The sequence below is a fragment of the Panthera onca genome, chromosome F1 (assembly GCF_046562875.1).
Source record: "Panthera onca isolate mPanOnc1 chromosome F1, mPanOnc1 haplotype 2, whole genome shotgun sequence".
Classification (NCBI taxonomy): Eukaryota; Metazoa; Chordata; class Mammalia; order Carnivora; family Felidae; genus Panthera; species Panthera onca.
The window spans coordinates 56,173,427-56,195,494 of NC_138355.1; the positions used below are offsets into that span (position 1 = coordinate 56,173,427).

Below are 22,068 nucleotides of genomic sequence, written 5' to 3' on the forward strand. Positions count from 1 at the left end.
CCCTCACATTGGGTGTTAGGCTTCAACAAGTGAATCTTGGGAAAACTCAACTATTGGGGCCATAGCAGACATGATATGTGACTTACATGAGGCCATATAGATAATAAGTAGTTGAGTTACTGTTTGAACCCAGCAACCTGTCTCCAAAACCTAATTTTCTTACTGTTATCTTAAATAATGCCTTTTATAGTGACCTGGCCAAGCCAAAATCTTGCCCCTCCTCAGAGAAGAGTGTGGCTGCCTCCTTTCTCTGTGTTTTCCCCACCTGCCCCACAGGAGTCTAAGGAACCAGCTGTAAGTCTGGATACAACTTTGAGGAGCAGAGGAATCTCAGAGCCAGGAGGTTCGAAAGGAAGTAAAATATTTTTGAAGTATTTTTTTCTTTCTTTTATTTTTTTTTTTTAATAATTATTCCTTTTAAATCTCAAGGAGGTTTATTTGGAGGTAGACATTTGGAGAGACTGTTTCTGTCCTTCTTTGCCTCAGTCTGTCTCTCCATTTATCAGGATTTTCTTTTTCTCTTACTTGTCAAGGCACCTTTGTTTCTGAAGGCTCCCAGAAAGGTCTCCAGAGAAAAATAGAAAAATAAGATGCATAACAATGGCTATAGGCATTATAGACCCAAACTCAAGAAATGATGACATTTTCTCAAGGTTATTACCAATCTAGTAGAGGAGTATTTAGAACAAAAGTCCTAGGAAGAAAGTGTGTGTGTAAAATAAATTTTTGTAAAAAAAAAATCTATCATTTACCTTTCAGCTCAGTGACAAAATAAACTGTTTTAGAGTACATGACTGGATAAAATCTGAGGATGGTACATTTGTCTTTGGTCTTTCACTGACTCATTTGGGTCTACCTTTCTGAGGTAAATTCAAAATCTCACCAACATTTCGCTGGTATGAGAATACATCAGTCAAAATTGGTGCAAATACTTGTCAAAAGTTACATGAAACCCAATTGGCAGATCTCTCCTAGCTCTAGTAATTGTTCTTCATGAAATGAAAAATTGTCCCTGTGTTCGCTAAGAATTCTTTAATTAGAATGGAAAAGAAGCGAGGATATCCCCAGTTACAGTTTATAATAGGAGTAATATAGAAAGGGGTGGCAGAGGTGGGTCAAGGGCACCGGAATAAAAAGACACCACTGAATACTAATTGCTGTTGACCATTTTGAGAAACAAAGGATTCCACTTCACATTAGCATCCATAGGACCAAGGCAACATACCTTCAACTCCACCTCCCTTTGTGGTTTAAGATTAAAGTATGGCTTAAAATTACTCTGCAAGACAGTTTCAGTGAATTTGTTAACCAGGAAACATCAGACAGACTGAAGTCATCCTCTGTTAATTTTGAAATACCCCAAAGCTGTGAATGATGTAGCTCATTGTGCTCAAAGAAAAATAGGGATTTTGAATTTCATTAGATACATTATTTGTTCAACTAGAATGTGGAACTGTCACTTTGTCAGACTAATTAGAAGCCCTGAAGTTGGTGGTCATAATGCCCAGAAGAATTTTTTGTTGTCGTTACAATCTCAAACCACCAGCCAAATTGTATTCTTTTCCCTTGTAGATATGCTACATTTAGACACTCTATTTAAGCCCCTGCTTGTGACATTTGAATTCCTCTTAGTATTCCTAAGAGTACTTCTTAGTATTCCTATTATTTTGAATACCATCGTATTCATCCAAATTAGTTTCCAGGCAACATAGATTAAATTCTTTTTCCTTGAGAATCTGATTGCTTGAGCCCTTTAGGTAGAGTGTATCTTCAATCGGAAAAATATTCTAAAATATGTAACAAAAATATTAATGGATTAAGTCTATACTATTTTTAGTTAAAATATTGTTCATTCACTTCATTTAAAATAATTCCCTGAAGAATCTTACTTTTGTAAAATTAAAAAAAAATACATGTGCTTAGCAAGGTTAATGAACAATTTTAACAATGAGTAAATTCAAGCTAAGTCAAAGCCATTCTCTTTATAAGGAGTGCACAAAATACTCCATTGAATGCGTCCAACAAGAACAATAGTTAAAAAACTAACTCAGGTAGTTAAGAAAATAAACTATTGCATTTTAGAACTAGAACCATGACTCTTTCTAACATTGCCACTGAATCTACTATACTGGAAAAACAAGAAGCAAGAAGTCAAGTGATCTTTGAATAGCTTACAAAATTTTCGCCATTTAAGGATGAAAGAACGAAAGGGGATTGGTTATAAAATCATCTTAACGATAGGAGCAGATCTAAAATTCAAGTTGATTAATAAATTACTCAGCTAATAACTAGATCTAGTCTTAAAACACCAAGATTGCATGCAGGACACCCTTTACCTCAATAGGCCATTACTTTCACATTCTCTATTAAGGAAAGTGAAATAAAAGTTATCATTAGGGTAAAAAATGCTGAAAGACTTCTAAGAACTGATTTCAGCCCAGGAAGTAGCAGAAAAGTTGAGAATAAAAAATTGATACTCATTTGACCACAGTCATGATTAATAACTAGATAATTAAGTTCATGTGTAGAAAATCTATAATCACAGTATTAGTGAGTTATTTGTTTTAGTAATTTAGCCACACAATTGCCATCCAGTGTAACATTGGTATTAGAAAGCATATGGCATTAATACCAAGGAATTTTGTCAGTTTCAGGTGAATAAACCTGGGGGAAATTCAGAAGTAAAAAACAAATGTATTATCATTAATAATGCTTTCTTAATTTATATGTAGCACAAATTAGAATATCTACTTTTGACAAATAGCATAGTAAACAAAACATAGCTTTGCCTAGCTGAAGAAAGCATGGATCACCTCTAATTCTCAAGAATTTTCAATTTTCAATAGAAATTTTCAATTTCAATTAGTAATTTAAAAAATGATTATTTAGTATATTGGACAGATATGATAGGATATCTCCTCCTTCACCTTAAAAGTTTAATTCAAATGTTCCCTATCTACCAGGAATCAGTAGCCATTGAAAAGTGGAAGGCTAATTTGTGGCTATCCAATCTTCTCACATACAATGGGGAGGATATAACTTTGCAATGCAATACGCAATTATTATGTGTCCAGCATTGTCACATTCTTTGCATACATTTATCCTAATTACTTCTCTCAATGTCAACCCGTGACTACTATTTCTCCCATTTTTATAGAAAGAAAAACCTGAAGCAAAGTATAACTGTATAACTTGATCAAGGTCTCATAGCTAGCAAGAGGAGAAATATAGGGGGCACCTGGGTGGCTCAGTCGGTTAAGCGTCCAACTTCAGCTCAGGTATGATCTCACAGTTCGTGGGTTTGAACCCCACAACAGGCTCTGTGCTGACAGCTCAGAGCCTGGAGCCTGCTTCAGATTCTGTGTCTCCCTCTCTGTCCCTCTTTCGCTCATGCTCTCTCTCTCTTAAAAATAAGTAAATAAACATTAAAAAAAAAAGAGGAGAAATTTAGTTTTGAACCCAATATGGTTGATTTTAGAATCCATGCTCTTAATCACTAGGATAATTTACTTGTGTGTGAGTGTGAGTGTGCATATGTGTGTACAGGTTACAGATCAATGGAGGAGATATAGAAAATGATATTCTTATCATGTTATTCTTATCTTGAATACTACACATTTTCCTCAAGCAACTTTTAATCTCATAGTTTTTCTGGACTAAGAATTTGCAAGTGCTGTCTTTCTTTTCTGAGAGAGCGTTGACAAAAAGGTAAAAGTTAACTTTAGTTGATGAAGAATGTTTCACTTTTCATAAAACCTAGCTACACGAGAAGTAATTTAATCTAATCCTTTCTGAGAACATCTCTCAAATATATTTAAATCTTACCGATTTCAGAGTAGCCTGCATCCATTCACTAGTTACACAATAAGACTGGTCATGTCACCATCAGACATAGTAACAGAAATTACTGTATGTTTTATTAAAAACCTATATTTGTCTCTCTCTCTTTTTTATCCCAAGGTCTAATTTAGTTGTTGTTCCCTTAGGTACAAAGTACACAGTTCATAATTCATTTGATATAAAATGTCAGTTTAGATTCTTGCCTGTCTTTGATAAATGAGAAAAAACATGTACATTTCAATTTCCTCAATGCCAGAACAACCAGGAACAACCCCCTGTTGTGCTTCTCAAAGACCTTTGTGTTAAATTAAACATCAAGATTCTGAAACTGTGGGGAAGGATATTTCCAAGACAGAGAGTACAAGTACATGAGACAGAGGGAGACAGCTGATGCTTTTCCTACCAGTCGAGTGATATCCCCCAAAGAGCACCTTTGATCCTCAAATTAGTCCTCACTTATAATTTAATATACCACAACCAGTCTGCTGTTTCCTTACATTTAGCTTTAAGAGGCAGTTGTTAGAATCATCAGGGAAAATAAAAATTTAGACGTTTGGAGGTTGGTTTAATTTCCAAGTTAACTAGTGATGGGTTATGTGTATTTTGTGCTCGTTACATATCATACTTTATATTCTCCAAACAAATCATCAAGTGCCTACTCCTGTGCCGCCTGATCTTCTCAGTGTGTGGCCATCCTTTGCCCTCTACCAAAACCCATTGAGGATGGTTATGGGATTATAAACTCCCTTTCCAGATGAACAAATTGAGGCCTTGGGAGGAGATGACTTCCTTGAGATCACACAATCGGTAAATGGAAACACTGGGGATGATGGGTGGTGATGTAGTTAAAATTCAGATAGTTGGACAGACACAGCAGCCTATGTGCTTAACAAATGCACAACGGAAGAGACATGCTCACTTGAGACTTTACAGAATCAACTATGTGAACAAGATTCGAGTCTTTTTGTGTGGCCATGCCCTCTTTTGCAGACTCTGATGAGGTGAGTACTCCCCCTTTGTGATGGCCCTGAGGACATAGATGGTCATTCCTGTGACTGCTCCATGGAATGATTCTCTTACACACTCACACTGTTCACACTCCTGAGTTCCCCAGTATTCTAATTGTGAATAAATGTCCTCATTCCACTGCTGTGTTTTTAATCTGTTCACAGAAAAATAAAAAATTAATATAGGGAGAAAGGATTCATTCATTCATTGATTCATCCTTCTTTTACAAAAACAGGCTTCCATGCTCTCTTTCTTTCAATAAAGTTATTTTTAAATTTTTAACATTATTAGATAAATTAAGTCTCTCTTTATGAGTGCAAATTATGTAAACTCAGAAGATTGTACATCTGAATCACATCTATTCATTTCCCTTGGGACATAGAGGGCATTAACACAAAAAGTTTCCATTTTGATACAGGCCAAAGGAGAGGGCAACTTGGTAATTAGCAATAGTGACCCCACTGTTGTTACACACTAATGTTTTGGGTAAATGTCTTTGAACATTTGATGTTCTAATGAGATTTCCTGTTTCATACCTATACGAAAGCCCTACAAGAGCAAAACAGATGAGAAAACTTACATTTTCTAACACAAGCCAAAGAAATAAGTTTAAATTACGATGCGTGTCACTGGAGAGCTGAAAGTTCAGAAAGAGAAATATTTTCAGAAAAGTTGAATGAGCCTTTTCTCCTAAATAAATAGAGGTTATTTTTAATATTCTTTTCATCTAATTAGGGTTAATCTTAGAAACTTATAGGCAAAAATGAAAGAAGTTCTTCAAAATACTTGGTTGGCAAGTAAGTACTTATATCCATGCTGAGAAAGGATGGTCCAACTGGCTAATTTTTGCCATTACTCCATAGACTGTAGACTACATAATATTGTTTTTGCTTAATGCTTCCTTGTAAAGCTGTAAAGATATCTGCTTTAACTGAATTCCCACCCCTCCCCCCCCCCCCCCCCCCCGACATTAGAATGTAAACTTTAAGTGCATGGGTCAGTAGTTAAATGAGGGGAACTCTCCAGTTCATTGACCAAAGGTTTTGAACACCTGGTATTTCACCCAAACAATACTCTTGGAATTACATGTGACACAACAGTAGAGTCAAGTCACATCTTCAGATCCTTGTTGACTAGTGGAGCCTAGAAATCTGCTACCTCTGCTAAGAGAGGAAATGAGCCATCAGTGGAGGATGCTTCAAATAAAGAGCACAGGGCTCAGAACCAGGTTTCTGTCCCTAGGTCTGAATTCTGGTCTCTGCTATTCAGTAGTTGCATGAGCTTAACAAACACATTGCAAGACAATCTCTGGTCCTCAGCCTTCTCATATGTAAATAGGGATGATAATAATAGCACTTCCCTTAGAGAGTAAAATTAAATGAGTTAATATAGGTTAAAGAGCATCTACACCTGGGAAGTACGAAGTGTGAGGAATCACTACAGCAAAGAAAACTATTTTTCCCAAATAGATGATTTCATGATCTTAACTGTTCTCTCGGCAACTGGAAACTGTATCAGCCTCCTCCTTGGAGCTGTATTTGTGAATTCCTAGAAGGAAAAATCGTTAACTATGAGGCCTACTAGCCAGCCAATCCTGGAATTCAGGATAAAGATGTAACTGACTTGAGGAACACATTTCAAAACCCCACAGAGGAGGTGCAGCCAGAAGATGTTCATTAAGGAAAATTCCCCAGAGGGAAGAGACTCAGGTTTTAGTTACGTGGAGTTCCTTATAACAGCTGTTCTATGAAGAAATCGAAGAGCAGAGGAAATTCAACTGACGGCATCTTCACAGTAGGGCCAATTAGTGTTTCTCAGTGCATAAAACTTCATGCCTGTTGCTCTCTCCTGCCACAGGTAGGACTCAACACCTGGAATCGGTCATGCATGGTATCTCTTCCTGCCCCATTCTGGGAGACAGAGAGAGAGAGTGAGAGCGAGAGAGGAGCAGAGGGAGAGGGAGTCACAGAATCCAAAGCAGGCTCCAGGCTGTCAGCACAGAGCCCTACGTGGGGCTTGGAACTCACAAACCGTGAGATCATGACCTGAGCCAAAGTCGGACGCTTAACCAACCGAGCCACCCAGCCATCCCTCTTTGAAGGTATTCTAAAGATGATCTAGTTCAGTGTTTTCAGACTTGGGCATGCATCCAGACTTAACCTGGTGGTGGTTGGGTTGGCAGGGAGGTGGCATCTAATCAATTATAGACTGTGTGGCTCCACTCTCCAAATTTCTGATTTGGCAGAATGAGTACGGGGCTCCAGAGTCTGCATTCCGAACAAGTTCCCAAATAATGCTGATATTCCCTTCCTGGGATCAATCACACTGTGAGGACCACTGGTTTCATTCAAGTCTTCCATTTTAAAGGTGGGAAACCTGCATCAGAGTCAAGTAAAGTTACCTAAATCCGACCTAATAGCTAATTAGTGTGAGAGGCGTTGCTCAGGTCTCTGAGATATGGAAATAGAGAAGTGTCTCAGAAAATGGCCACATGTGGTGACTCTGAAGAGGACCTTCAGAACGGGGTCAGCAATTTTATTGTCTTAGTCATTATTATTTCATTTCACATCAGGTTTGCTTCCTGAGGCTTCTACATTTGAGAGCTCAAAGAGAAGCCAACACATATGTTCAGTTGCCACAGTTCAGTATAATTTTCAAGAAGTCAAGAGGCTTCTCTAAATGCTCATTACTCTTTCCTTTCTCTCAAGCATCTTGTGGTTTAAATGATTTTGTTCTCAAGTGGCACAAACCCAATACATACAGGCTTACGTAAGGAAAGGGGTTAGCTCTTATAATAGAAGAATCTAGGGAAAGCATTGGTTTTAGGCAGAGGGGGTCAATGATGTCTCCAGAATCCAGTCTACCTCTTTCTCTCAGATTCCCTCTGCTTTCTCCCATGCTGGCTATATTCTCAGACTCTTTGAGGGGCAAAATGACCCGCAGTAGATTCAACCCAATTCCAGATTCAATCCAGGAGCACGGCAGAACCTCTGTTGGCTACACTGGTTTACTGTATCTCATTACTTCTAAATGGAAAGTTTGTAATTCCTGAAAAAAAAAATCCCTGTGGTCAGGGGAATATGATCTCATTGACTAGACTTGGTAATAGAGTCAACTCCACACACAGCACATGTTCTGGGCATGGGGGCCCAGGGTGCCCAGAGGGAAATTAGAGCAGTGTCATCAAAAGAAAGAGTGGGAAGGGTGAAGGTACAGTTGGGTACAAAAATAACACAAGGCCACTATGACTCCTTGGGGGCATGACAGTAAACATTACTAATTTCCTACCAAGTGCCTAGAGCCAAGATAATTGAGAGAGGGAATTTGGAAAGAAGGGGAGACAGGGAGGCAGGGAGGCAGGGAGGCAGGAAGGCAGAAAGGAAAGAGGGAAAGAAAAAGGAAAGGAAGGAAGGAGGGAGGGAAGAAGGGAAGGAAGGAAGGAGGAATGAAAGGAAGGAGGGAAGGGAGGGAGGAAGGAAGGAAAAAAGGGAAGAAGGGAGGGAATGAGGGAGGGAATAAAAGGAAAGAAACAAAAGAGAGCAGATCCATTATGACTACTTCTATCTACAACTGTTTACCCACTCATTCCATCCTTAGCATGGATTTATACTGTAGTAGATGAGCATTGTACATACACAGGAAACATCTGAATAAAAATGGAAGGCAGTGTAAATTCTCAAGTGATTGTCCAAGTGTATGAGAGGATTGCTCTCATAAAGTAAGCACTAGATACCCTCACATTTCTAGTTTCATTTGTCCCAATTAATGAATAATCATGAATATCATAGTGGCTACAGTGAATGTGTTTACTGTTATCACAGTCTGTTGTTCATTAAGTTTTAACAAAACTCTAGAACTTTTTTCCCTTCGTAGAGATACAATAAAGATTTTCTAGAGCTTCCTAATGAAAAGAGATAGGAAATATGGCCTGTAAGTACCTATGATATATTAAGAACTTGTGTCACTTTTCTAAAAGCGTTTATACAGACAAGTAAATGCTCATAGAATTGTATGCAAGTCAGGCATAGATTCTGTCTAGGATAACAAAGGAAAAAGAAAAGAATAAGATATTATTTTTAAAAAATAAAGCAAAAATTTCTTTAGGGTACTATAAGAATTCAAATAAAACTTCAAGTTGCTTTTAAACTGCAGAGCCAGTCAGACAGACATGATTTTTTTTAAACTTAAAGTTACAGATAACCTTTATTCCAAGATAAAAAACAGAAAAGGGAATTGTACTTATTCTTTTTAAAAAAATATGATTTTAAATATCAATGGAACTTACAGAGATAATACTTCCCACCTCTCTCCCCTGGTAAAGTAGGAAAAATGTGATTTCTTTTTCTTTCTTTCTTTCTTTTTTTTTTTGTCTCTCCCTCTTGCCCCAGGATGTTCTAAAGATAGCACTTAATTGTGTGTGGGTGTGTGTATTTCTACACAAACCACAGGAGAGTATGCAAATGTGGGAAGCTGGCAGCCCTTTCCTGGAGGCTTGTTGAGACCATGGCAAGCACACTTCAAAGTTCCAATTCCATCTTCTTCATGGCTCAGAAGTTAGTCCCTTTCTACAGTGTTTTTATAAGGAGGAAGCTCATTGTCAGGATGGTGACATGAAGATTGAGGAAAATTTTCACAAATTATGAAATAGAAATTTATCCTTCTCCTTGGCTTATGTAATGTAATTTTACAAACACACATGCACACGCGCGCACGTGCGCGCGCACACACACACACACACACACACACACACACACACAAAGAGCAAGGTGAACTAACAATTCTTAAAAGGTAAAGGTAAGATTTTTTCATGAAAAGATTTGAGAGCATCTTTGAGACAGTTACAAATACTTTGGTTCCGTTATCATAACATATCTGGGATTAAGCATAGTTTAAACTAAATGGCCTGGCATATGTTTTCAAAAGTACACTATTTATTTTATTAAGAATTTAAATGCCATTTATTCATTGCATCTGCCTACTTTATTACCTTCAACGGATTGATTTTTCCAGGGGGAAAATAGCACATTTCAAAGACATACACAGAAGTAAAACATTATGCACAACTACTCTACAGATTCATATGGACTGAATGCAATATAAATTGTGAAGCGTTTAATATACTGAAAGTAAAGAGGGGCACCTGCGTGGCTCAATCAGTTAAGCATCTCACTCTTGATTTCAGCTCAGGTCATATCTCAGGGTTTGTAAGATCAAGCCCCGCATTGGGCTCTATGCTGACAGTGCGGAGTCTGCTTGGACTTCTCTCTCTTCTCTCTCTGCCCGTTGCCACTTGTGCTCTCTCTCTCAAGAATAAATAAACATTTAAAACATATATACTGAAAGTAAAGACAAATCATCCGTTTATGTGATGTAATGTTGTTGTTTTAAAGAATGCAATTCCTCAGGACCTTGTATCTTCATTGTGGCTTTTACATTTTATTTTTTTTTTTTAAATTTTTTCAACGTTTTTTATTTATTTTTGGGACAGAGAGACAGAGCATGAACTGGGGAGGGGCAGAGAGAGAGGGAGACACAGAATCGGAAACAGGCTCCAGGCTCCGAGCCATCAGCCCAGAGCCTGACGCGGGGCTCAAACTCACGGACCGCGAGATCGTGACCTGGCTGAAGTCGGACGCTTAACCGACTACGCCACCCAGGCGCCCCGTGGCTTTTACATTTTAAAAGGCAGTTATGGAGCACCTGGGTGGCTCAGTCCTTTGAGCATCTGACTTCAGCTCAGGTCATGACTTGTAGTTTGTGGATTCGAGTCCCACCTAGGGCTTTGCGCTGATAGCTCAGAGCCTGCTTGGGAGTCTCTGTCTCTCTCTCTCTGTCCCTCCCCTGCTTGAGTTTTCTTTTTTTCTCTCTCTCTCAAAAATAAATATTAAAATAGGGGTGCCTGGATGGCAAATTCGGGTAAGCATCCAACTTCAGCTCAGGTCATGATCTCAGGGTTTGTGGCTTTGAGCCCCATGTAGGGCTCTGTGCTGACAACTCAGAGCCTGGAGCCTGCTTCAGATTCTGTCTCTGTCTTTCTCAGCCCCTCCCCTGCTTGCCCTCTGTCTCTGTCTCCCAAATATAAATAAACTTTACATTTTTTAAATAAATAAATAAACATTAAAACAAATAAAGACATTAATTAATTAATTAAAAATGCAGTTAATTTCATCTTTCCTTCAAAATCTTTCCTTTCCCCCTGAATAAGATAATATACTATTTTCGCCTATTTATTTCGTTTCTAACCTACAGTTTATTTTTTAAATTGCCATTCCTTTCCATTCTTTTCATCTTTAAGATATCTCATGGCCACCCACATGCTGAAGTTTCAACTTAACACCTCGTACAGTGGATTCACAGCACATGAAACATAGAAAGTACATGCTGATGGAACCTTTATTTGCACTCTGCAAGCAAACTTTTACAATTTTTAGAACTATTAATGTCATAAAAATGTACTATATTGGACATTGTACTACTAAATAGAGATTTTAAAAGGCATAAAAATAGTTTATAGTACTCTGCTATAGAGAACGAGGAAAGTATAAGACAAAACAGAATTTACATTTGCAATTCTTATTATTTTGTGTTTATTTGTTTTTTGGTCTCTCCCTGCTTTTTGAGCTTCTAAATGCTTCTAATTCTCTTAGGGCTTCTGCCATAAAATGATATCATTCTCTTTATGGTTGGTCCATAGCATGACCCACACCATTTTTTTTAAAGGTCTTAGGGATTTCTGTTGAGAAAAAAGATGAGAAAATTCAGTACTTGCCTTTAAAAACTGAAGGAGAAAAATAAATTCACTGAGCACTTCATGCCCAAACTCTCAGGCCCTGTTCTAATCAATGGAAGGAGTATGATCAATGATTTCTTTCTCTTTTCTTTCAAAGGCAGAGCTATTGTAATATGTAACCTAAGAGAATTTGATAGCATTGTCCTGTCCCTCCACTAGGGTAGGCTGTCCCCAGGGTGGATCATCATTCAGCTCCAGTTTATGCTTTACCTTTTCCTTCTGGTATACAGTAGGCACTCTCTTTACCTACCTACTCTTAACTGATTCGCTGGATTAATTTTTTTAATCTCCATTTATTCGGTAATATACCAAGATGGGCACTCAACTATTCCAGTTCAAGGGCAAAAGTTTGCAGCTTCATTGTAATTTCCAGGGGACTTCATTATATTTTCTAAGACCAACAATTTGTACAATCATGAGAAATAATAAAGAGTGGTCGTATTAAATCGCTAAGTTTTGGGGTGGTTTGTTACATAGTAAGAGATAAGCGTAAAAGCATCCCAGTCTTTTTATGGCTAAACAAAAATTAATTCCATACTTCAATCTGTGAAAAATAAGTGGCTAACATATTATTCTTTTAGCAATATTATTGAGCAAGCATTATGTTACATTTCGAAAAGCAAAGATTTTTAGGTGCCTGGGAGGCTCAGTTAGTTGAGTGTCTGACTTTGGCTCAGATCATGATTTTGGGGTCCATGGGTTCGAGCTTCATGTTGGGCTCTGTCCTGACAGCTCAGAGCCTGGAGCATGCCTCAGATTCTGTCCGCCTTTCTCTCTGACCTACCCCACTCGTGCTCTGTGTCTCTCTCTTCCTCTCTCTCAAAAATAAATAAAAATATTTAAAATTTTAGAAAAAGCAAAGATTTTCATTTAGTTATTCAAAAGTGTATTATCTGAGCAAGTACCAATCTTTCCTATTCAATGAAAAAGGAAATAAACTTTTAATTCCAAGATTCAATTTTTTAAAATATATATTTAGGGAAAACAAAGAACTGGTAAAAAAACATTGAGTAAAAATTTCAAACTCCTCTCTTTTGCCTAGCATTAACAAAGTTATGAAAGCATTTACTTATGAATAAAATATACATATAAGAGAAATAAAAAATAGTCATAAAAATTGTATCTAATAAGTGTCTTGATATGAATACAGAAGAGGTTCTATTAAGAAAAAATGTGCTCCTTTTCTGCCCATTGAAATCCCAAGATAACCAATGAAAGCTTGATGTAAAAATCATTTATACATTATGATCCAGAGGTCATGGAGGGAGGTATTAAAGCTATTTCCAAAGGAAAATTACTTTTTATGCTTCTTGCTTACTTTGTCATCCCCACACTACAACGATCCCATCCTTAGCAGGGCTAGTGGCCTGTCCATATTTATGTCAATGCTCATGGTGAATGTACATGGAAATTGAGACATAAGAGGACAAAATGTAGGAGATCTTCCCAGCGTGTAAAAGACTCTGGTTTTCACTTGTTCACAAGCTTTCAGAGGTAAAGGATTCTGTACACCCAATTCCAATGGTGCTGGACATCAGCGGGATGTCTTATAAGTCAACTCAGTTCTGACACTACCTGGAGATAGTGTTAGATTCCACAGAGTAAGAGTTCAGTCCCACAAGACTGAATCACACACATACAAGTTGTCACCCGTGCTTCTGACAAAACAGCTATAAATCAGAGATTCCCATGACCCCTCCTTAGGTTTAATTTGCTAGAACAGCTCACAGAACTCAGGAAACCTATTTACTCACTAGACTACTGGTTTATTACAAGGGATATAACCCAGGAGGGAAGGGATGCATAGGGCAAGATTTATGGGCATGGAGCTTCCATGCCCTATTCAAACTGGACATTCTCCTCAAATAGCCATATGCTCTTTTTTTTTTTAAGTTTATTTATTTATTTTGTGAGAGAGAGAGAGAGAGAGAGAGAGAGAGCGCGCGCGCGCAGGAGTGTGAGCTGGGGAATGGCAGAGAGAGAGGGAGAGAGAGAGAATCCCAAACACGGCTTGAAGCCATGAACTGCAAGATCATGACCTGAGCCCAGACCAAAAGTCAGATGCTTAACTGACTGAGCCACCCAGGCATCCCCCCACCCCCCTAATATCCTTATGTTCACCAACTTGGAAGCTCTCTGAACCGCATCCTTATTGGGTTCTTATGGAGACTTCCTTACCTACCTACTGACTAAATAATTGACCATTGGAGATTGATCCAACTTCCAGCCTCCTCCCTTCTCCTCCCTACCCGCCCCCCCCCCCCCCCCCCCCCCCCCCCGCCCCCAGGACAGGAAGTAGGATGAAAGTTCCAAACTTCTCTGCTTCACACTACCGGCAACCAACTCCCACCCTTAGGTGAGGTCCAAAGTTAACCTAAGTAACCTTAGCAACATAACAAAAGACACCTTTATAGCTCTCATCACCTAGGAAATTCCAAGGGATCTAGGAGCTCTGGGTCAGAACTGGGGACAAAGACCACACCTGTGTTTCTTATGAATCACAATATCACAAGAGACCTCAAAGGAGTCTTAGCAGTAAAATAGAACCAAGAAGGTAGCAAGCACCAAATGTTTATCCAGATAGGCACTGTGCTAAGCTATATAAGTTGTGTTGTTTAATCCTCTATCATATGGGAATTACCACTGAGCCGGTTTTATGGATGAACAAACTGAGGCTCAGATATATCTGTGGGTTACTCATAGTTGCACAGCCAGAGAGTGAAGGAGGTGCATTCAAATCTAGGTTTGTGGGTTTCCAAACTCTATGCTTTTACAATGTGCCTAACTATTAATTCCAAACAGGTTGCCCTCCTTTTATTTCATTACTGTTTTAGGTGATGAGGGGTAGGATACGGGTCAAGGGAAGAGAAACAAATTCCAACAAATTCTAAAACAAACCACCTACAACTGTTTTTCCTCTCTCCGTTTTTGATTCTCTAATAACCCACCTTTGGAAAAGAAACATGTTCCTCAAGCTTGGTATTTTTATGAAGTTTGTAGGTTATAATAATTCTCATCAATTTGAAGGCACAAATGACAAATTATTTACTGTCGTAGAAAACCGGATTAAGTTCACAAACTTAGGTGGCTCTGAGTTCCTTTCACTGTTACAATAAAGCAGTTCAGAAAAAGATAAATAGAATAAAATTATTCCTTTTGGAAAAATATAAAAGTTTCATAAAAAATCTGTTTCTAGCTCGTCAGTATGGAATTTGTCACTAATCATTTTAAACTATGCCCTTTTATGCTTCTTCTGTCTCTTTTAGCTTTCTGAGTAGTTCTTTGATGTAACAAAGACAGTTTCAGACAAGATTTCAGTTCATCTGGAAAAAAAAGGTTTAAGTCTGGAGGCAAAATGCAGTGTATTTAAAATTTATATACTCTATAATGCCTTTGTTCTGAACTTGAAGATCCTGCAAAACTTCTAAGCTTCTTTGCCTTCCTCCTCTAAGCTCATTTGTTCTTCTTTTGCTTATTATCATGCAACTGTGACTTTAACTGGTGGTTCCATTGTTTAACTACATGCAGAGTCATGGCTGACCCTTTCTGATCAATTGCCAATCCATACAGGTTTGACTGATAAAAGAGCCAATTAGATTTAAGCAAATTAAGGGACATCACCAATGTCAACCACTTATTAAACTGAATGCTGAATTCCATGCATACAAAACACTAATGCACTGAGCACCATTAAGAGTTGAAATCCTAACCCCATTAGTAACTCCAGACCTTGAAGGGGTAAAGGTCATAGGAAAGTTTCATATTTATGGATTAACATTTGGATTCCATTTTTATTTTTTTTATTTTTTCCCTAGAACTCTTGAACCTTCACTATAATGCTATTCAAGAGCTCAGATTAAATATATTCTTCATTTCTAAGAGTATCTTCGTGCTAAATAGGAGCATTGTTATTACAAACAACCAAAAAATATAGTAGTTGTAGAAACACAAAAACCTGAGTACACAGAAGTGGGTAGAGATATGTTATGTACATGAAGGAAAAATAACTCCCAGACTCTTGCAGTTGACCGATTAATATTTCAAAAACATTTTTAAAATAAAAAATGTATGCTATCGGGGTTTGTCTCTGTGCACCTACGGGCTGAGCTGTTGGCTGTGTGGTCTCACTTGCCTTAATTTCCATCTTCAAAATAACTTGCGTTTATCAGGTTATATTTTTCATTTGTTTGCTCAAAGTTAAGAGCTTTATTTTTTGATAAAATGTTATTAAACAACACAACACAATGAAAAAGAAAGACCTGATGGAATTAATCAGGGTTTATTGGTTCTCAAAATTTTTTCCAGCTTTATTGAAGTATAAACTGCATATTAATCATATTTTTTTCTCATCAGAAAAATAGAGAAAGCTAGTATCAAAATAGATGTTTCATAACCATCAAATAACAGATGATGTAGCAGGGTAAGAGTTTTTGCACCCTGTCCCCTCACCTCTTTCCAAATTCCTATGCTAACTGTTAAATCTATGCTTACCTAAGTCACCACTATAGGGAGGGAGTCAAAGAGTGATGGGTTGTTGCAGCTTGAGGCTATTTCTTACCTCCAATCTCTGTGCCCTCCTTGCAGTCTGGGCCCCAGGTTGCATCTGCATGATCAGAGCATTCCCACATTGGATACTACCTTCAGAGGAGGTCACATTTTCCACAGCTGGTTACAATATAAGGTTGCTCGGATCGAAAATGAGGCATGAACAGGTCTGAGCCATGATAAGTTTACAATTTAAAATGGTTAATTAAGCTATCCTGACTGCCTGATTTATTCATTCACTCACCAATTATTCGTTATGCACCTACAATGCAGATTTGGTCTAGGCACTGAAGATAACATGAGGGGCCCCTGGGTGGCTCAGTTGGTTAAGCATGGACACTTGATTTTGGTTCAGATCATGATCTCAGGATTCCTAAGCTCTAGCCCCATGTGGGCTGTCAGTGCAGGGCCTGCTTGAGATTCTCTTTCTCCCTCTCTCTTTCTCTCAAAATAAATAAATAAACATTAAAAAAAGTGAATACAAAACAGTCCCTGCTGTGTAGCTCCTTATAACCAGTGATTGTGACAGTCAATCAGATAGGCCATTTCAAAATAATGTGCTTGTACTATAGGATACCTGAGGGCCCTATCTCAGTCTCGGTTGGTAAAAGATAACTTTCTGAAGACCTTATTTCTAAATTGAAACCTAAAAATATGAGTAGGACTTGGCCAGATCTAGAGGGTAAAGGAAGTTTTCCTGGTCTACATTTGATAGCAAACATTTGATTAAAAAAAAATGAGCATTTCTGTTTTGCTTAAGCCTTCCATTATTATATTTTTAAACTACACTGAGAAGAAATCATAGCTAGGGGTACTATCATTACACATCTTGCATAACCCAGCATTGAAAAAATAGTAGGAATTTAACATCACCATAAAAGAGACCTAATATTGAAATCAAGGAAATGGCAATAATGGTAACAATCCAAATATAATGGAAAAGTAAATAGCATATAGAACCTTTTCTGCCCATAAGTTGGTTCACTTCTGTACATCGGTTCATTTATTATTCATTTCTGTACGAAGCACAGTTCACTGGACAAAGGCATGGAAGATTTCTTTAATAACTCTCAGTACTAATTTAATTCTACTTAAACACACATATTCTAGTGAATGCCACATGCTTTTCAGCATGATTTTATGTGTAAATCAGGATAATATGTTTTCAGATCATTAAGTAAAAGGAAGCATGAACTAAAACCTATTTAATCAATGAGGTGTCACCTTTAAACTGCCACAAGGTCATAAAAAAGATAATTTCAAAGCTATAAGTTTCCTAATTGTAATCAACAACAATCTAATGATGAAAAAAAAGTCTGTCCTAATGGCTGTAATAAACTTGAGCAAATCACTGTCTGTCTTTGAAGACATTTTGCTTCCTCTTTGGGTGAAGTGACATCTCCCCAAATCTCGATTTCTGAGTGTGGCAAGTGAATGATTGCAACATACCAGAGAATATGAGCCTTCAGAACAGTGTGCAATGGCATGAATAAGCCTCCACAGAGTAGAGATAGAAGTGAACTCAGCAGTTGACTTCAGTAACTGTACCACTAGAAAAATTTTTAGTTTCTTCCTGTTTGCATAATATTAATTCTTCTACTAACCACTAACAGATACAGGTACAGACTGTATTCAGCTGGCATTAGATGCTTGCTATGTTTAACTGAATATTACACACACATGCACACACACACACACACACACACAGATTTACCGCAAATTATTAGGCGTTCCTAAACAGATGAACAGTGAATTAAATCAGCCTTATTTTATGAATGAGACACAGCTTGCTGTACATTACAAACCATCTAAATCAGTGAGAATGCCATGAAAAGAATATATAAGTCATTAAATTCCCACATATCCTATTAGGAAGGTATTGCTATGTAATTAAAAAATCTCCATTAAAGCACTAATTACTCTTTAATTTTAAAAGTATTATATACCAACATATAGAATCATCAAATGTTCTTTTTTTAAAAAATTTTGTTTTGAATGTTTCTTTATTTTTGAGAGAGAGAGAGACAGACAGACAGACAGAGAGACAGAGTGTGAGGGAGGGAGGGGCAGAGAGAGACTAAGACAGAATCTGAAGCAGGTTCCAAGCTCTGAGCTGGCAGCACAGAGCCCTTGGCAGGGTTTGAACCCACAAACCTGGAGCTCATGACCTGAGCTGAAGTTGGACGCTTCACCAACTGAGCCACCAGGTGCCCTAAGTCATCAGATGTTGTATCACTTCTAGCATGTTGAGTCAGATTTAAAAATGAAAATATGAATACTCAAGGTTTCTTTTCTTGATTTTGTTTTGTATTGTATTTTTGGCCTCAATTCTTAATTTTTTTTTTTTCAACGTTTTTTATTTATTTTTGGACAGAGAGAGACAGAGCATGAACGGGGGAGGGGCAGAGAGAGAGGGAGACACAGAATCGGAAACAGGCTCCAGGCTCCGAGCCATCAGCCCAGAGCCTGACGCGGGGCTCGAACTCACGGACCGCGAGATCGTGACCTGGCTGAAGTCGGACGCTTAACCGACTGCGCCACCCAGGCGCCCCATTGGCCTCAATTCTTAAACAAGCCTCTATCTAAATTCAGTCCCCCTTTTTATTGGTTTATGAAATATGACTCTGAGTTGTTCAGCTCTGTCTCTTTCACACATTCTTAAACAATGCAGCTTCTGCCATATAGAGTTTCAAGTGTTTTGGTAAACATCTATTCATTGAGTCTTATAATGTCATGAAAGATGGATAATGATGAGTGCTTTTATGATACAGGAGGTATTGAATCCTTCCTTGGGAGAAGGGTTCCATACACATTGCAGGTTAACGCTTAATTTTCCACCAGCAATGAGATTTTTGCTGCTTTCATATCCTTTCTGATGGGAGACATATTTATCCAGTCCCACTGGTTAACAACATAGTGACGTGCTCCCTTTGTCCAGAGCACCTCCTTCTTGAGGCCGTTAGCTTCCATTTGCTTCAGTATTTTCAGAAATCATAAATTTCTGAACACTCAATGGAGAATCACACTCTTATTATTTTGAGAAATGTTTTTTTGTTAAAGGGCTGTACATATCAATCTGAGAGGGAGTGTTCTTTTCAGCAATTAGCCCCACAAATAGTTAAAACAAGGTGGAATTGACTACAGGCCAAAATAATAATTCTAAATAAGTCATCTTTTCATACAAATAGTTAAAATGAAATATATCTGGATTGTATCACACATAAAAGTGACACTATTGAACTCTAATCATTAGGACATGGAAGTTAAATGTATTTTTCCAGTGGTATGAGTAGTGTTCCTATTGTATAAACTGCACACTGGCCTTTTTTTGGCATCTGGAAAGGTTTAGATATATAAGGTTCTTTGAAAAACCAGGAATGAGAACCAAAGCTCAAACTGAAAATATAAATTTTGAGGGGCACCTGGGTGGCTCTGTCAGTTAAGTGTCCGGCTTCAGCTCAGGTCATGATCTCATGGCTCATGAGTTCGAGCCCCGCATCAGGCTCTGTGCTGATAGCTGAGAGCCTGGAGCCTGCTTTGATTCTGTGTCTCCCTCTCTCTGCCCCTCCCCTGCTCGCACTCTGCCTCTCTCTGTCAAAAATAAACATTAACAAAATTTAAAAAAAAAGGAAAATATACATTTTGAGTCTAAGTGAAATCTCCAAACAAAAAAAACATTTCCCAGTCTTTTTAACATGAACAGCAAGAGATATATGTGTGTGACATATACCTACATATACACACAGTGCAAGATGAAAGCAGTCTCGACAAAAACATTAATAAAAATCAACAAAAGGGTCTCAGTAAAACAAAACAATGACAATCCAAACACCAGAAATACAACTGAGCCTCCAAGTTCTAAAACAAAAAATTTTTCACACAATAAACAAGCGCTCAGTAGACTTGAAGACTTCGTAGAGCATTTATATAAATTTGTGTAACAAACCTTGTTTATAGACTTACCCCCTGGTGGCATTGCAATTGTTACGGGGTCACTTCTCAAGCCGCCTTGGCTATTGGAAACATGCACTTGTACAGTATAGTTAGTGAAAGGAACCAAGCCCTCGATGAGCACCCAAATGTCGGTCTCCTCACCACTGTGCATGACTCGTGTGCCATTCAGAAGGGTGTAGTTATGATCTTCTGATAAAAAAGAAAATTATTAAAATTAACGTATATATTTAAGAGTTCATTCATTTGTCTCAGTGGCCAGAGCAACTGAGTTGTTATTCTAAGATAATGTGAAGCTCTTACAAGTATCATGCCCGTAAGGAAAAATACTGCACGGACATACAAATTGATCCCTTGATGGATTATTTACAATTGTTCGAGGGTTTTTTTACCCTTGGATTTTATGTGATGTGCAGCCTGGAGAAAATCACACTCTTTCCCCCATCTAGAATGGTTCCAAATCCAAACGGTACATTTAAATAATACATGTCGATATTTCATTTATCATCAGTTGGGGTATTTGTTGCTTATTTTCATGAAAGGTAGACCACCGCTTTTCCTCCAACACCTCTTCAAATCAGAATTGGCCAGAATATTCTGAAAAGCAGTATGTGCTCACTTTGGGCAGAAGCTCTGGTTTTAGCTCTATGTTAAACTAAAGAGGCTGCCTGGTTTTGTACGAGAATCACCTTCAGTGAACTCACTGAGCTGCACCACCACCATCCTTCCAAACTTGAACAAATCCATTTTCAAATAGTATCATGTCTGAGATACCGGAAAATACTGAGGGTTTTATCTTCCTCTTCTACACAAATGAATTACATTCAAGGTTCAGAAGAATTAGAAATTAGGCTTAAAATGAGATGAGGGCTACTCAAAATCCCGTCGTAACATTTATTTCATCGTCTATATTAGATGCTTTCCTGAAAAGCTTACATGAGGCAAATTTTTCAGAATATTGGTGAAATTTAGTAAAATTTAATTATAACTATTATTTTGTTTTGGGGGGTGCAAGAGAGCAAGGGGCAGAGAGAAAGAGAGAGAGAGGAAAGCGAGCTCACCTGAAGTGAGGTTCATATTTCACCCAAAGCAGAGCAGGAGCTCCCCCCAAAGCCCGGCTCAAGCTCACAAACTGTGAGAGCATGACCTGAGCCCAAGTCAGATGCTGAACCAACTGAGCCACTCAGTCACCCTAGTTACAATTATTCTTAAAACACAGAAGAGGAGACCCATTAAGAATAGCAATATTTACCTCAAATAGCCTTTTTTCTTTGCCAAAACACTTTTTATTGTAGTACCTTTCATCACCCCACACAAATTCTACAAATATAGGCATATGAATAAAAAACACACATGTTGTTGAACTTTAAGGGGAAAGCATATTTGCAAGATTTCCAGATAATGATACAATCTTTATTGGCTAAATGTTTAAAAATTAAAAGATGACCACATACTGAAAATGATTTTGCATTGCACAATAAACAAAATCTAATATTTGCAATATTTACAAAAAATATCATATTTTTGTAATTTTTTAAAATATATTTTTGAAAGTTTTTACTTATTTATTTTGAGAGAGAGACAGAGAGAGCGAGAGAGGGGCAGAGAGAGAGAATCCCAAGTAGTGTGCTCTTTACTAAGTTACTTAATATTTCTAAATCTCAGGTTTTTCATCTGTGAGCTGGGAATGATAATACTTTGATTGCAATGTTATTGTGAAGATTAAGTGAGATTATTTCTTTACATAACCCAGCAGGTAACTGATGTTTATCTATAGAAGCTAGGAAGTATGACTGTTTCCTATAGTACAACTGATACATTCCAAACAAACATTTAAAACCAGAAAGTGATTAAGACTTCTGCATTCTGTATTTTACTTTCTTGGTAGCAATTATCTACCTATTACATTCTCCCTCTCTCCCACCCAACAATGT

At 37.8% G+C, this 22,068-nt stretch overlaps 1 protein-coding gene across 1 annotated transcript in view; it reads right to left on the reverse strand.

Annotated features, from left to right (window-relative positions):
- Positions 1-22,068, reverse strand: part of USH2A (usherin) — a 737,363-nt gene that overhangs the window by 275,902 nt on the left and 439,393 nt on the right. The window contains exon 38 of the mRNA XM_078441308.2: positions 20,147-20,326. Within this exon, the coding sequence (XP_078297434.2) occupies positions 20,147-20,326 (180 nt within the window). The remainder of the gene's footprint in view (positions 1-20,146; positions 20,327-22,068) is intronic.